The sequence below is a fragment of the Drosophila virilis genome, chromosome 3 (genome assembly GCF_030788295.1).
Source record: "Drosophila virilis strain 15010-1051.87 chromosome 3, Dvir_AGI_RSII-ME, whole genome shotgun sequence".
Classification (NCBI taxonomy): Eukaryota; Metazoa; Arthropoda; class Insecta; order Diptera; family Drosophilidae; genus Drosophila; species Drosophila virilis.
Genome location: NC_091545.1, coordinates 12,830,448 through 12,845,452, shown reverse-complemented (window position 1 = coordinate 12,845,452; position 15,005 = coordinate 12,830,448). Strand labels below are relative to the sequence as shown.

The 15,005-nt window shown below is 43.1% G+C and overlaps 1 protein-coding gene across 1 annotated transcript in view; it reads right to left on the bottom strand.

Annotated features, from left to right (window-relative positions):
* The window catches only part of sfl (N-deacetylase and N-sulfotransferase sfl), a 60,512-nt gene that overhangs the window by 17,630 nt on the left and 27,877 nt on the right, over positions 1 to 15,005 (bottom strand). Inside the window, exons 3-4 of the mRNA XM_002047299.4 lie at positions 13,650 to 14,808; positions 6,706 to 6,915 (exon numbers count right to left, since the gene is read on the bottom strand). Of these exons, the coding sequence (XP_002047335.2) occupies positions 6,706 to 6,915; positions 13,650 to 14,278 (839 nt within the window). The 5' untranslated portion in view covers positions 14,279 to 14,808. The remainder of the gene's footprint in view (positions 1 to 6,705; positions 6,916 to 13,649; positions 14,809 to 15,005) is intronic.

Sequence of the window (15,005 nt, the reverse complement as noted above, 5' to 3'; positions counted from 1 at the left end):
TGTGTGAGTGTGTATCGGTTTGTGAGTGTGTGAGTGCGTGAGTGTTGCAGCTCGCGCTCATTTGTTTGCATTTGTACGAGGCGTTAAATTATCCTCAGGATGCACGTAAAACTGCAAATGCCGTCATGAGCTACTTGTTTGTTGTTCGCTTTAGTTGTTGCTGTCGTTGTTGTTGTTGCTGTTGCAGCAGTTATTTCCCGTTGTAGGTGCTTGAATGCCGCCATGTCCCGCCGCACCGCCACGCCAGTCGCTCCTCCTCGCTCGCTTATGCAGCGCATTAAATGAGCTTAGTTTTACTTGACTTCCCACTGCCACTTTGGCTTACACTTTCTAGTGTCCCGCACACAACCGCAACTCACCAGGCCCCATCCAGCCGCCGCCCCCCATCACTGCAAGACTCTTTCAGTCTAGGTTGTAATTTCATTAGAGCGCTTTAGGGCCAAGCTTGTTTGGCATCTTCTTTGGCTTGCCGCCGCCGCCGGCGCCGTCGACATGTTGATATTTGCGTCAGGAAATTAAGCTGCAGGGCTTGAGATAGGGAACGTTTCTCGCTAATCGAAAAATCCGCAATATTTACTTTATCTGACACAATGTCGTATGGCGTATATCCTTGCCAGCGACATTCTTGATGTCTCTTCAATGCGGCCAACGTGGCAGATTTGCTCTTTGTGGCATAAGCAGATGCAACATAAGCTGAAAATGTGCCAAGAAACTTTTGTCGAAAAGTTCAACTGATTAGCTGTGAGAAATGTCGCAATTAGGTGGTAAATTTTGCCGTTGCCATGGGAAATATGGCATAGGGGGACAGGCAACTTTTCTAATTGTCAGCACACTTTGGGTGCCACACGACACGTGTTGCAAATAACTGTGTGAACATTTTAGCTGTTGAGGCACAAGTTTAACCCCAATAAGTGCGCCAGTTGAGCTTGCCGAGGTATGTGTGTGTGTGTGCGTGTGTGTGTTGAATAAACGAGAGTCAGCCAATTTTGTGAATACCACGAGAAATCGATATACTCGATAAACATGTTCTATTCTATTAGCTAAGCTTCTTTTCTGTGGCTGCATTTGCAACGGGAGGGCGCATAAAAGCGGCTGTGAAAGGTAAAGAAATCGATATGTTCTATAATTAGCATTCCATTAGCTCAGATTCTTTTCTGTCCCCTTTTTAATTATCTCGGCTGTTAAGTATCAAAGATATCTATTAATAGACTATTGAAACGCTTCTATTCTATTTTTATACATAATTTTTAATTAAGCTGACGGTTTATCAAAAACTTAGCTAAGCAAAGATTTCTGTATTCACACTTATCTCTTACTATATTATTTTATCGTAAGCTGGCATTTTGAAATTCTAAATAAACACACTTTACGTGCACATAGTAACACGCGCAAATTGCAATAAATTCTGATAATTAAGTAATGTTTACCAGGTGTTAAAGGAGGGTAGGTGTTAATATAGGGTAGAGATATTACCATATTTATGCCGCCCGCTGCTTGCATATAAATGTCTTAAAAGAGCCAGAAATCAATGCGTAGTTGTGTGTATTAGCGCAGGTAGAGGGCATTTGCACCTTTAAGCCAATTTGTAGCCGCAGCTTGTAGCACGAATTAAGCCATTTTCGGCCATTAACATGGCACACAATACCGCCACTTATTATTGAGCTTGGTTTATGTGTACGTGCCCCAGTCGCATCATTTACACTAACCGCTGCCCAAAGTCGAGTCCACTGTTATCCACTGGCAGTTGCTTAAGCAACTTTACTGCCAATCTATATATCATAAATAAAAGCAGCCCCAAAGCAGCTACACACACAGCTAGAGTTACTTTTGCCGAGGACATTAAACAATGTGAAAATTATACAACAAATGGCCATTATATGGGCAATGCTTGGCTGGGCGACGCCTCGACGCCTTCACACGAACCGAAAGAAGGCGAGAAAGGAGCTCAGCCAGTCGTGGGCAATAAATGAGTTTAAACTAGAAAATTTATTATACGCGGCAAAACTACTTAAGTGAACGACAAAACCCATAGCAAGGCATAGCCAAGCAGCCAGTCGTGCAGTTAGGCCAGGACACGCAAAGGCAACGTCCTGACATTGTGGCATCCCGAGGTTCGCGGCAAAGTCGCGACTTTGCGATTCCCTCAGCGCCACATGCTTGGGCCAATATAATCACAGAAAGCAGCGGTGGCAAGGGCTGGAAGAACAGTTTCGATACGCTAGGCTTGGATGGTGATATAGGTATACATATAGGTGGGATTGGGGTGGGAAGAGTAGGTAGGGGACACGTCCTGCTGCTTGAGTAATTCAATAAAATAACCAATTTGTTGCAAAATAACAACAAGCAGCAACACACAACGCACAAAAGTCAGCCAAGCCAACTTGTCACACAAAAGGGGGGGCGTGCGGACGTGTGGCAGGGGCACTGTCAAGGATGAGGCAGCAATCTGAGAATAGCTGCGACAGCAGCCACGTACCGAGCACTAGAGCAAAATATTTTTTATTTATACGAAATACACACATGCACATAACATATATATAGACTATATTGTATAGCCATATTTGCTAGGGGTCGACCTCTAGTTCTACATTGTCGTTGCAGGGTGCGACAAGGCACAGTGGAACAGATATTATTATATATATCAGCAAAAGTCCCTGTGTATGCATAACCAGAATAGACCAGCCAGTCGATACATTGAAAGAAGACCTTTAATGTTAACAGTATGTTATGATAGAGTCTTCCGATTCTATAGAGCTTAGCAGATAATGCGTAGATTGTTACTGCTAAGTCTGAACAAGATTTCTTGAAAAGCGGAAAAGTTTTTACCAGTTTCCTTCGATAAAGTTGTAATATTTAGTAAAATGGAGTTGTTTTTCATCGTAACTATGAAAGAATCGATCCCATGACATCCATCTAATACACTGTATTCCTTAACATTTTGAGACAGATTATAATACGCTCTGCAAAGCTACAAAAAACGCATATTTGTCTGCTCTAATTCGTGGATTTTCTCCACGGTGCCATCAAATGTGGCAGGTTAACTCCATTGACTTGTGAAAAATTGAAAATAAAAATTTTCCGCGACATTATTAAAGTAAACATTGACGCAAAAGGGTGTGATTATGACGAGCCAAGGAGCTGTGGCAGCTGCCATATGAAACGGGCCAGCAGAGGAGTAGCAGGCGGTGGCAGCAGCCAAGTCGCGTGCTGTTGCCATGGCAAGCTTCCAATTGTGGTGGCTGCTTATGGCGTTTGCCATGTGTCTGTAAATTGACGTCAGCGCATGGAAGAAGGGACTGACTCGGCTGCTGCTGCTGTTGTTGTTGGCTGGTTGCTGCTGCTTTTCGCCTTTCGCCATTTGCCATTTCGCGTTTTAAAAGTTAGGCGCTCCCAGTGGCGCAATCAGCGCCAAACGAAACCAGCCAAAAGGATGAACGCAGGTTCTTTGGCAGCGCCGCAAAGCACGCTATATTATTCTGGCCCACAGAGAAGCACATGTGAGTGAGCAAATGTCGGGGCGGCAGGAGCTGGCAGGAGCATGGCAGGCCAATGATAACAAGGCTGCTGATGACTTCCGTGTGCTGACTTGGCTCCTGCTGCTGGCTGACTTGGTTCCAGCTGTTCCGTCGGCTCACTGACTGATTTTATTAGCAGGGCGACGGGGTGCAGGGTGCGAAGTGCGTGCAGTGAGCACAAAGCCAAATCAAAAATTGAAAATAAGGTTAAGTAGCTATTATTCGCAAAATGTTGAGCCAGCGTGTGGCATGCCACTGTGTGGGCGTGCCAATGGCAATTTAATAAACGCACAACGATGCCTCTTGTTTTTTTTTTTTCTATTTTGGCTGGTAGTCGCGTAATTACCTAGGAAATTCCATTAGAATTTCACGGCGCATTAGATGCCAACATTGGCAGCAGCAACAACAGCAGCCAGCTTGGCGTGTTAATTCTGTTGGGGCACTTAAAGGCCGATGCGTAGACCCTACTGGACGGACGGACCTTTCGGGTGTAAAAACTTTGCAAAACTTTTGCATACTTTTGGGGGCTGGCAGCCATTTTGCTGCGGGGCAATGCCATTTGTCTGCGCTGCTCAAGCACAAAATTGGGAATGGGAGCATGAATGAGACGAAGGAACCGAGGAATAAAGTGAGAGACCGGGAGAGAAGGTAAAAGCAGGCAGGCAGCCAGCAGCCTGGCAAAACTTGGCAATCAATCAATTGGGCCAACGTCAGGTTTTTGGCTACAGCTAATTGGAACAGTGGGCAGAGAGAGAAAGACAGAACGAGGAAAAAGCAGAGAGAGAGATAGAGAGCAAAATTGAGAGAGAGGGGGGGAGGGGGGCCAGTACACACAAAGCGCCAGTCAGCCAAGTGTGACAGAGGTGTGTGGTATGAAGCAGAGCTTGTAACAATTAGCCGGACAGGATGCGCAGCCAGCTCTATGTGTAATAGTTGAAAACGAGCTAGTGAGTGGCAATGGCAGCAAGCATGCCACAGCGTGCGTCACACACGTGAAAGTCAGCGAGTGAATTTTTCACGGCTAATTGAGTGGCAACTTGGGCACAATTTGCTGGCGCGCACATAAATAATTGATAATTAAGTAGAAGCATTGCAGCACCTGCAACATATACGCACACACACACACACACACAATCTCAAACAGAGACACAAGCGCGCATAAAATATGGCAATGCAGCAGCCTGGACACAGCGCTGATTGCTTGCGAGTGTGCATGTGTATGTGGCAAGAAACTTATACTGCCGCATTGTATGGGCTGCGTCTGTTATGCATATGACGCTGCTGGCACTTCAGACATACAAATATCCACCCAGGCACCTACTCATACATACACCCACACACTGCTGCACACACAGAGAAATCATCAACAGTAATGAGATGGTAATGTTAATGAAATTTGTTGCCAGCTTTGGCAAAGTTTTGCAACCAAACCGAGGCGAGTCCTGGCGCTGCCTGAAGTCAAGAGCTCTAATGAAGTCATTGATAAGCGCACAACAAGTCACCCACACATACACACACACACACACACACACAGACAGGCGCGCACATTCAAAGACACACACATGAGCGCACTGATTAGCTTTTGAAGCAGCAAGACTCGTTGTTGCATATTCGGTTATAGCGCGTTCAGACAATGGGCGAGAGACAATTGTTGGCGGAATGGGGCAGGCTGAGGGGGCGGTGCGACTGACTGACTGAGTGACTTTGGGTTGACTCTTGCTATTTGTACTTGAAATCTCATTAGAGCTGAAGCAGTTGTCTGACATCTGCAGAGGCATCCTTGAAGCTAGTTTGGCATAACGACGAAAATTTAATTATATAACACAAAGCAAGTCAAAGCTGTTGAACTGTGGGTAGCTGTAGAGAGAAAGTACCGACAACATCAACAAAAGGCAGCAGCAAATTGAAAATTTTTTAGCCTTTTGACTTGTGACTCCCTTCCAGGGCAATGCGGCAGCTACAGTTTCAGCTTTTAGCTTCTCTAGTGCCTTATAACCGCAATTTGCACACGTGCCCTTAATTTCTCGTGCTCAAAGTCGAAAGTGTGAAAATAAAAGGAAATAAAATAAAATAAAACGTTATTGAAAAGTTGGTATGGCACGTCATGGCAACTCCCACGCATCCACAACACATCCTCACCTCACCCAGCTACCCGGCATGTTTTATAATTGCGGTTTCGCAGGAGGTTGCATCCTGCGGTCACTGCGGCCAGCAGGATACACAAAGCATGCCTGGACTAAAGAATTGCTTTTTGTGCCTGTCAGGCAAATAAGGCAGACTGCATCTGAGATGTGGGTTAAGGGGAGGCTGCCGTAATTGGAATAATAGCATAAAACAAAGCTTACATGCTCTTAACAATGGGTTTACAAATAGTTAAGCTACGCTCCTTCTAGCTCGTGCCAGCCACAAGTACTCACATATAATCACAACTCGTCCAACAGGACCAGCTTAAAGGCTGGTCCGAATGCGATAAAATATAAAAGTAATGGAAATATTTGAAACTGCTTATGCTCTGAATGATGCCATAACTATTGGGCACATCTAACTGAGCTGATCTTGAGTTTTCAGCTACGTCGGCTTCAGGGAACAGCTGGTTGAACTTCAAGCATGGCAGAGTATGACACATCAGTTAAGAGCTGTCATGCAAAACTGCTGAGTTGGCAGCGCAACCTGGAGCAGGTGCAGGCTGGGCGTAAGGACTAAAAAAGAGACATGACGCTTGTGGCTTCCGGTTGCCCGAAAAGCTAAAGACTGGGGGCCACTCGACTACAAAAGCATAAGTTGCCAATTAAACTCGAATGCTTTGCTTACGCCTCCTCCTCCGGCTGCCAGACAGAGGTGCACAGAGAGAGCCATTAATTTCATAACCTGCCTTTTTATGGCTAGCTGCCCAAATTGGGTCAACATTGACAATAGCCAGGGACGCAGGCAAAGAGACAGACGAACAAAAAGAGAGACCGCTGCAGGCAACTGAGATAGATGGCAGCTTGGGCTAGCCGTCTGGCATCCTGCCCCAGCTGGTGCTCCGGCCACTTGGCACTTAGCTGCATTCACAATTCATTTCTGGTGTCGGTTACGCTGGCACTTCCGCTTGCAGTTACTTTTGGCGTAATAATTGCATCGTTGCCTTTGGCAATTATGCAAATTTGTCGTAGCTAATTGTCTATGGTTCCTCTTTGATGGCACTTACTTGATCCGATTGTAGACCAGCAGCTCGGCAATGTCCCGACCCAGACCAGAGTACGTTGTCTCTACAAAAACCAACACCTTGGGATCGATGCGTAGCCGTGCCTCGGAACGATGATCGGGCGCTGGTGAGGCATCACGTATGTGTTTGCCCGCTGAGTTTATCATTCGGCAGTTGATGATGGGCGCCGGATGCGTATCACGCTGAATGAGCCTGAAGAAAATAGAAAGAAAGAACTATTAGTTAATGCTGCCAAGTATGCTATATATTACATCTCATATTTTCTACAGCATTTGCCTGATATATAGACAAAAGCCACTGCACAGCTTATGCCACATTCCGCTGCCTTCTTTGAAAGGCTTAAGAAAAACCGCACGGCAAACAAGCGAATATAATGCAAGAGCAGCAGTAGCAGCAAGAAGAACGAGAAATTGGTTGCACAAATAATATGTGGCAAGTTTCCTGTTGCAGGCAGGCAGGCGAATTGAAAGCCGCAGCAACGTTGCGTATACGCAATATGCAAACTGCGACAGCCAAAGACAAAGAAAGAAAAGCAGCTGCTGCCAATACAATAAGGCAACATTGTTATTGTTGTTATTATTGTTGTTGTTGCCGTGTGGTATACATATCTTCATTTGCATTGTTTTCGCTGCGTTGCGCGCTTCGGAGGCGCCAATGGGGCTCATTAACAAGCCAACAACAAGCTGCAAACTGAGCTGTCGTCTAAGCGGGTAAAAAGTTGGTGTGGGCTCATTCATACATTAGTTTAAACTTTATCCATTCGGTTAGAGTTGTGAGGCAAAAGTTTTAGCAGGTATTCAGTACTTTTCCAACTAACTCATAGTCCAACTCTGGCCTCACCTTTGACCTGGGCAACTTTTCTTTTTCATTTTTAATCCATTTGGCAGCGGTAAGGCATTTTATTATATGGGTCTTATGCAATTTTCACATATCCTACAACTTGGATCTAGCCTGTTTACAAGCTGCGGACACTGAAACGACAACAGGCAGCGCTTAGCAAAAGCGGCAACATGTGCTGGAGCCCTTTGAGCCCATTTCAAGTAAAATCCCCCAAAATTAACAAAAACCTATTAGGCCAAGCCCAAATGCATTGCAAAGGCATTTGGCCAAGCATCCGTTTTGGCCAGAAGAGGCCTGCCTGCCTTCTAGTTCTCGGAATGAAAAATGTAAATACTTTTAGCATGCGGCAAAGTGGAAGGACAAAACGAACCTGGCAGCAAGCAACATGGCCCCGTTGCAGGACCTCCACTGGCAAAGCTGGCAAAACTTTGGCGCTGGCAAAACAAAATATTTAGATAGCAAATACTTACATTCACACACACACACACACACACACACACACACACACAGAGACCGTACAGCTCACACACCCACATAGAGTGTACAAATATGTATAAATAGAGCGCACCCAAAAATGTCAGACAAAAACTTTTCGTTTTCAAATACCCTATAATCTCACCTTGCACAATTGAGCTCGTGCAGGTGCAACATAAGACATTTTAGAAGCTATAAATCAAGCAGGCATTTGGCAACTGCCTGAGGAGAACTCGACTTTAGCAGATGTTAGATATAATAAACTTTACCAATTGACTACCAAAAGTGTGCATGTAAAGCATCTATTTTGTTTGCACAAACTTTGTCTACTTTTTTGGAAACTAGCTTTAATGAAATTTTTTTAAAAAAAATGCTAGATGAACCAAAAAGTATTTCTATAGCTTCAATGCTTTCCGCGTAAAGCTTGTTTAACTGAATTTGCTAAATAAAGTTTTTCAGAGTATTTCAAAAGCTTTTGAGAATTAATGAGCTTTTTCCGTACAACTTATTTGTAATAAGATCAGACCACTTAAAAATGTGTTCGTCAGCTACAAATAGTATATTTTTGTTATTCGATGCAGCTTAAAGTTTTGCAGGGTGTTCTATATGTCACTAGACATAAAAAATAAACCTCTTAGCTTTACTTTTGAGGCGCCTTTTGGCTATGGGCTCTTTGGTGCCGTGCTGCACAATGATGATGAAGAAATTCTTGTTGCACTGCCTTGTTTGCATTTCGTGCAACATTTGCGTGGCATGCCAGCAGGCGAGCCAAGCAGACAGGCGGCCGAAATGGCCAAACAGTCAGCTCAACCTGGCCTGTTTTCAGACGCTGTTCGCTGATTTATTTGTGCACAGCACAAAATTTCCGTTTCCGTTTCATTCGCTTGGCCCTGTGCTATAACAGACAGGGGAGAGCTGTTGGGTGTGGCGCAAGTTTCGTCTTTTGTGTTGCATAAATTAGGCAAGAAAAAGTCAGTTTATGCATTTGCGACGTGTTATTTATGCGAGCGTGCAACAAACTTGGCAAGGCAACAGCACGCAAATGTGGCACTGTCAACGGAGCAGCAACTGAAATAACACGCGGCAGCAATCATCATGGCCAAGGCTTATTAGTCAAGTTTAAGACACCATACGAGCAGCTTTTATTGAAATCCGTGAGCGCATAAACCCACACATTTGCCCACCCACCCAGAACAGCATCGAGGGGCACACAATTCAGTAACATTTTATGTGGCCAGCTTTAAGGCCACAGCCATAGCCACGCCTCGAGCATAATAGAAAACCGCCCCAGTCCCTCTGAGAAAGGGCGGCACGCTCAAACAATAAATCGTATGTAAAAATTTGTAATAAATTTGCAAAGTAGCAAATGCAGCAGCCGCAGAGTGCGACGCGGCCAACGGAGCGCATACGTAATGCAGCTGGGATAACGTAGCATAATAAAAAGGGGGAAACTAGCGCAAGGATATGTGCGGCATAGCTATCAGAGAATACACCCCCAGAACTGAGAAAAAATGACTGAAATATACAAAAAGCAAAAAGCAGCGCGGTAAATGCAAAAATGGGAATAGAATACAAAGACAATTTGTATAAATTGAGAAGCGCAAAGAGACGCGGCATTTCAATAAGCGCTTCGGTTTCAACCACATTTGAAACTCCATTTCAACGAATGTCATTCTAAAAAGAAATTTAATAGTTTGTATGCTGAAAAAATGTAACTATAACAAGTTAAACCCTTGCATCTGTTATTGGATAACTTTGCCCTAGATTTCGTATAAAGAAAGCAGAAAAGAAAATAATATGCAGATGTAAATTGTAAATTTTTGTTCCTGTAAAATAAAATGAAAGTTAATTCTTCTGAAAGACACTCGAGTTGTGCTCATGATTCGCATAAATGGCACTTCAATATGCCATGGCTTCGCTAGTAAGTCATTCACTTCCTTTTTACTCTTTACTCTTCCTTACTCGGCCCAATAAAGGAAAACTGCAGCCACTTAAACACAATGGAAAGCACAAAGAAAGGCGAAGCTCAGGCAATTGATAAAGCACCAATGCTTAAATAAAAAAAGCGTTTGCGGTGCAGACACGGCCAATTTTATTGGCATTCGCCGAAAAGTGAGAACAAAAAAAAATGTTAATTAAATAAATCAAGCAAGCCAAGTTCAATTGGATTGCAACGGAAATGAGTGGGAAAATGCCAGCTGAGGCCGTTGGCTGGGGCAAGCTGGCAGCGCAGTTGGCCAAATGAACTGTAAACGCGTTCTGGGCAAAATGGCGGCCAGTGTGGCGACGACGGCCAACATGATGCGACGGGATATGCAAAACGGCCAGCAAAAGGACAGGAGACCAGATCGAGTCCTCCGTCTGTTTATTTGTTTGTTTGTAATTGCATTTAAAGCAAATAAACGTAATTATTTATTGCAATTCACCGACAGTTGACACGAGGCTTAACCACTGGACCAGCACTTTGGCTCTGGTTTAATGAAAGTCATCCGCAAGCGATTGCTAATGGGGGCGCAGTTGTTGCTGTTATTATTGTGGCTGCCTGCACCTGGCATATGTAATCACTTTTTCAATACACACACACACACACACACGCTTACATACACATGCTTTAAGGCCCTGTGGCAATTGTCATTTATAATCGCATTTTCAATTTAAATGTTTAGTCAATTAATGCACGCAACGTGGATTTTATGACGCATACGTCATGTTGCATACAACTCACACACGCAAGTTAAATATTTGCTCAATTCACAGAACTGGCAGAGTAATTTATGTGTTTATTATCAAGAGGCAGACGCGCATTTAGTGTTGCATTTAGTTAATGTTTAAGGCTGTAACGCGCCTTCTATGCCCCACTCTTAGGCGCCCTTTAGGCGTTCATTTGTACGCTGCAAAGCTCGAGCATCAAATTGCATTTATCGCACTTAACACGCAAAGCAAATAATGCATCCGACTTTATATATATATATATATCCAGGTGAACTGAATATATGCTATGTTTACAGGCGACAATAAGAAAAATAAATTACACGCAATTAAATATAAATGATTCTATTAGATTTACTTTAGCAAATTTATGATATTGAATCGTTCATTTTAATAATAAATGTCATTACATATTTTTGAATTTCTTTCATATTTCAGCTTCAAGTAAGATAGAACGCAGGCAGCATAACGTTATTGACATTTTTGTCTCCTATCTTACATTGTAAGCATTACAAATCAATTATGGCAGCCTGTCAGGCAACTGTGCGTGAGTGTGTGTGTGTCAGTTCGTGTTATGACTGCATGCAAATCACGTATGTTTGCATTTTGGCAAAATGCGTTTTGCACCTACAACGACAGCTGCAAGAGCAACAAAAACAACAACATAGAACAAAGTAGTTGCTGCATATGTAAATGCATGTGGATCGTGCGTATGTGTGCGTGTGTGTGTGTGCAAATAATGACAGACAGCATAAACAAACACGAACATCAGTAACTGGCGGCTGCCTGTCGCCGGGGGCCAGCCACAGAGAGCAGGCGGCATTGGCAGCGGCTGGCACGTCGCATGTTTCCGCTTTTTGCACGTAACGGACGTATGGACATGGACATGAACAGGACATACAGGATATAAGCACACGCACACACACACAGCAGAGATTCGAAAGCATTTGAATTCATTAAAATTTACTAGAATTTACACACAAGTAGTTTGACTTGAGCCTCTTTAATTGCCACATCCTTTGTGCAGCTGCTGCTTTGGTCTGCTCTGGTCTGCTAGTTTTGCTGTTTCAACTCTCTGATGGATGGCGCCCACTTGAATAACTAATGAACTTTGCCGCAGTTAAGCTCGTAAATTAAATTTAAAGTGCACTAGCCAAGTAAATATTTAATAATCAACTGGCTTTGGGCAAAACAAATAAGTTTTTGAATCAAGAACGAAGAGTTAGCATGCAAAAATTTCACTAAAAACCAAGTCAAGGACTCGGCAGCACCTGCAGCCACTTCTACTGCTACTGCTGCTGCTTCACTTACTGATGAAAGTAATCAAAACTTTGTCCGTTGTTTGTGCAACTGCAGGCGTGTTGCACTTTGCTGTTACTCAGGAGCTGCGGGGGCTTTTTCCTCCAAATGTTTGTTAACCATAATTGCGCACAAAAGTAGCTAACGGGCAAGTAAGGCCAACTGCAACGCCCCCCAGCTGTGCAAAAATTTCACAAATTAAAATACAAAATAAGCGCCAAGCCACAAATAAAGGGGAAAAATTGTGCGAAAAATAAAGACCGAAAAACCTTTTTACAGTCTGTTTTTTTTTTTTTTCATTTTTTCTTAGTTATGCGCGCAATTATAATTTATGAGAAATACGAGTATTTTTATCCAATCCCGAAATAGCTACGTGCCTGCAAACAGAACGAACTTTTAATAAGTTCTCGAGTACTGAGTTAACCAAAGGTGTAAACTTCCGTGGCTCGACTGTGTCGAAGGGGAGATCGTTGAGGGTGAAACTTTAAAAACTAGTCACATAAAAATCGTTGATGATTTTGCTGGGAAACAAAAGCAAAACTTACTAGTTAAAAGTTTTAGCTGCACTGAATAATACACGAAAGCGGAATTACACCTTAACAAGTTTTATCTATAAAAGATTAAAAGAAACGTGAAACGTTTTAAAACCCTAAGCGACCACTTTGACGAAATGAGAAGCGCAGAGAAGGCTGCAGCGCACAAAAGCTAATGCAGTTAAACTAAAAAGGGATTAAAGTGGACAGAAAATATTTATATTATAGATTTTTATTCTTCAAAGGTACTTTAGTGATGTATTAAGATTATGTTTTGTATGTAGTTCGTAAATGGAGTTAAACTTATTGTGAATCACTGACAAAATGACAGCTTTAAGAGGCTTTAGAGGTCAAAGGCTGCTCAGGTAGCTTAAGAAATATTACAGGCATTGTCAATAAGTGCTTTGTTTCTGAACACAAAAAATATAAAGAAATCAGCTTAATTTCGCCCGAATAACTTAATTCCTTAGAAGCTGCTGCAAGTTAATCTTCTTCTGTTCCCCCCATATTTAAGCTTAAGACTTTGTTGGCAAAGCAAACGCAACTTAAGTACTGCAGATGAAACGTTTCTTAAGGTAGTCTTTAGATGTTTCAGTACTTCACCCGCAATTGCAAGGCCAAACAACATTTGCCATGAATAATTTTGCACAATTTCTTTTCTTTGTTGTGCAATTGCAACTTTCAAGCGCAACACAATGCGGCAATACGTCATGAACAGAATGGAATGAAAATCAAGAGGAAAAAATGAACTGAAAATACTTCAACCAGTGCTTGCAACGCGCATTCACCTGTTAATCAAATGTGCAGCATATTGAAAAGAATTCCCGTGCGTCACTTTTGCAGAATTACAAAAAAAAAAAAAAAAAACCCTAAAATTAAAGCAATTGCTCAGACAACAAACAATGAAGCAAGGCAGCACTGCAAATGCGAAGATGGTGCATTCATATCCACATCCATAGCCTCACCCGCATCCATCGGCACTCGAGCACAATAAAAATGGTTTTCGCTTTAGAGGCACGGAGATTGTTGGGTCAGACTGTGCGGTTTTTAGAAATTGGACTGGCTACTCACCCATCGAACACGTCGGTGCCCACGTAGTGCGTGTAGTAGAAAATGCTGACCACGGTGATGGCAAACAGCGCCAGGACACAGCGTCGCACATTGATGCCAATGCAGCGGCGTGCAATTAAATTACAACAATGGCAAAGCGAACTCGCAATGGATGAGCCGGCACCACCAGCACCACTACCGCCGCCACCAGCACCGCTCACACTGCCAATAGTCGTTGATGAGGTAGAGTTGAAGTCGTAGCTGCCGCCATTCGTTTTCGCCTTGTACGTGACAATGCCGCTGGCCAGAAACCCGTTGGCTGTGTGCTCCGGCGGCAGCAGCATGCTGCGATCTGTTGCGATGTTGGCTGTATGCAGGTCAGGGGGCGTGGCATGGCCATTGGCAAAATGCTTATTGAGATGGCCGCAATCGACGAATGGGTCCGCCGTCCCAAGACCATGGGCATCCGCATCCGTTTGGGTGGCGGTCACGCTCGTCGTGCCCGACTGCATTTGCGGCTGTTTAATGAGTTTTTCATATTTCAGCGATTTGCCAGGCAAGCGATTTGCAATGTTGTGTATTGTTGTTGATGCTGTTCCTGTTGCTGGTGTAGATGTTGTTGTTCTTGCTGCTGTTGCTGATATTGTCATATTGTTGTTGGACTTCCGCTCGGTGGTGTTAACTACAAGTCTATATATATTAATATATATATATATATATATTTATAGATTGCTCTTTAATTGGCAGCGTTGCTTTTGGGATATGTGTTATTCGTAAGCTGGAATAGGTTCTAGAACTAAATATCTATATAAACTCGATTTCAACACTCGCGTATGGCACTTGTTAATTTCAACAACTATTAAGTACCCGGCGTAAAAAATGTACTAATTGTTTTCTGTCTTTTTCTTTTGTGGAATTTCTCTTTTCCTTTCACTTTTCGATTTTGGTTTCACTTTTCAATTCGCCATTTGATATGTTTCCAAATTTTCAAATATTCATTTTGCTTGGCCATCGTAGTTGCTGCCGTTTCCCTTGTTGTTGTTGTTGTTGTTGCTACTGTTGTCGTTGTTGTTGTTGTTTATGTTGTTGCTGCAGCAGGCAGCGTTGACTGCCATTATCAGTCATATGAGAGACCCACTTTCAGTTGCTGCACTATCAGACATTGACTGGGCCGTCTTATCTGCAAAAATTAAATGGAATCACATTAAATAAATAATTTTTTTTATATAATAAACAAATAGCAATTGCTTTGTGTTATAAAAGGGGGAATGGTAACTACTTAATTATGTTTGTAAAAGTGTAAACTGCCGGTGGAACTGAGCAAAGGGCCAATTTATTATTCAAATAAGACTCTTGAATTAAATAAGGCACTAAAAG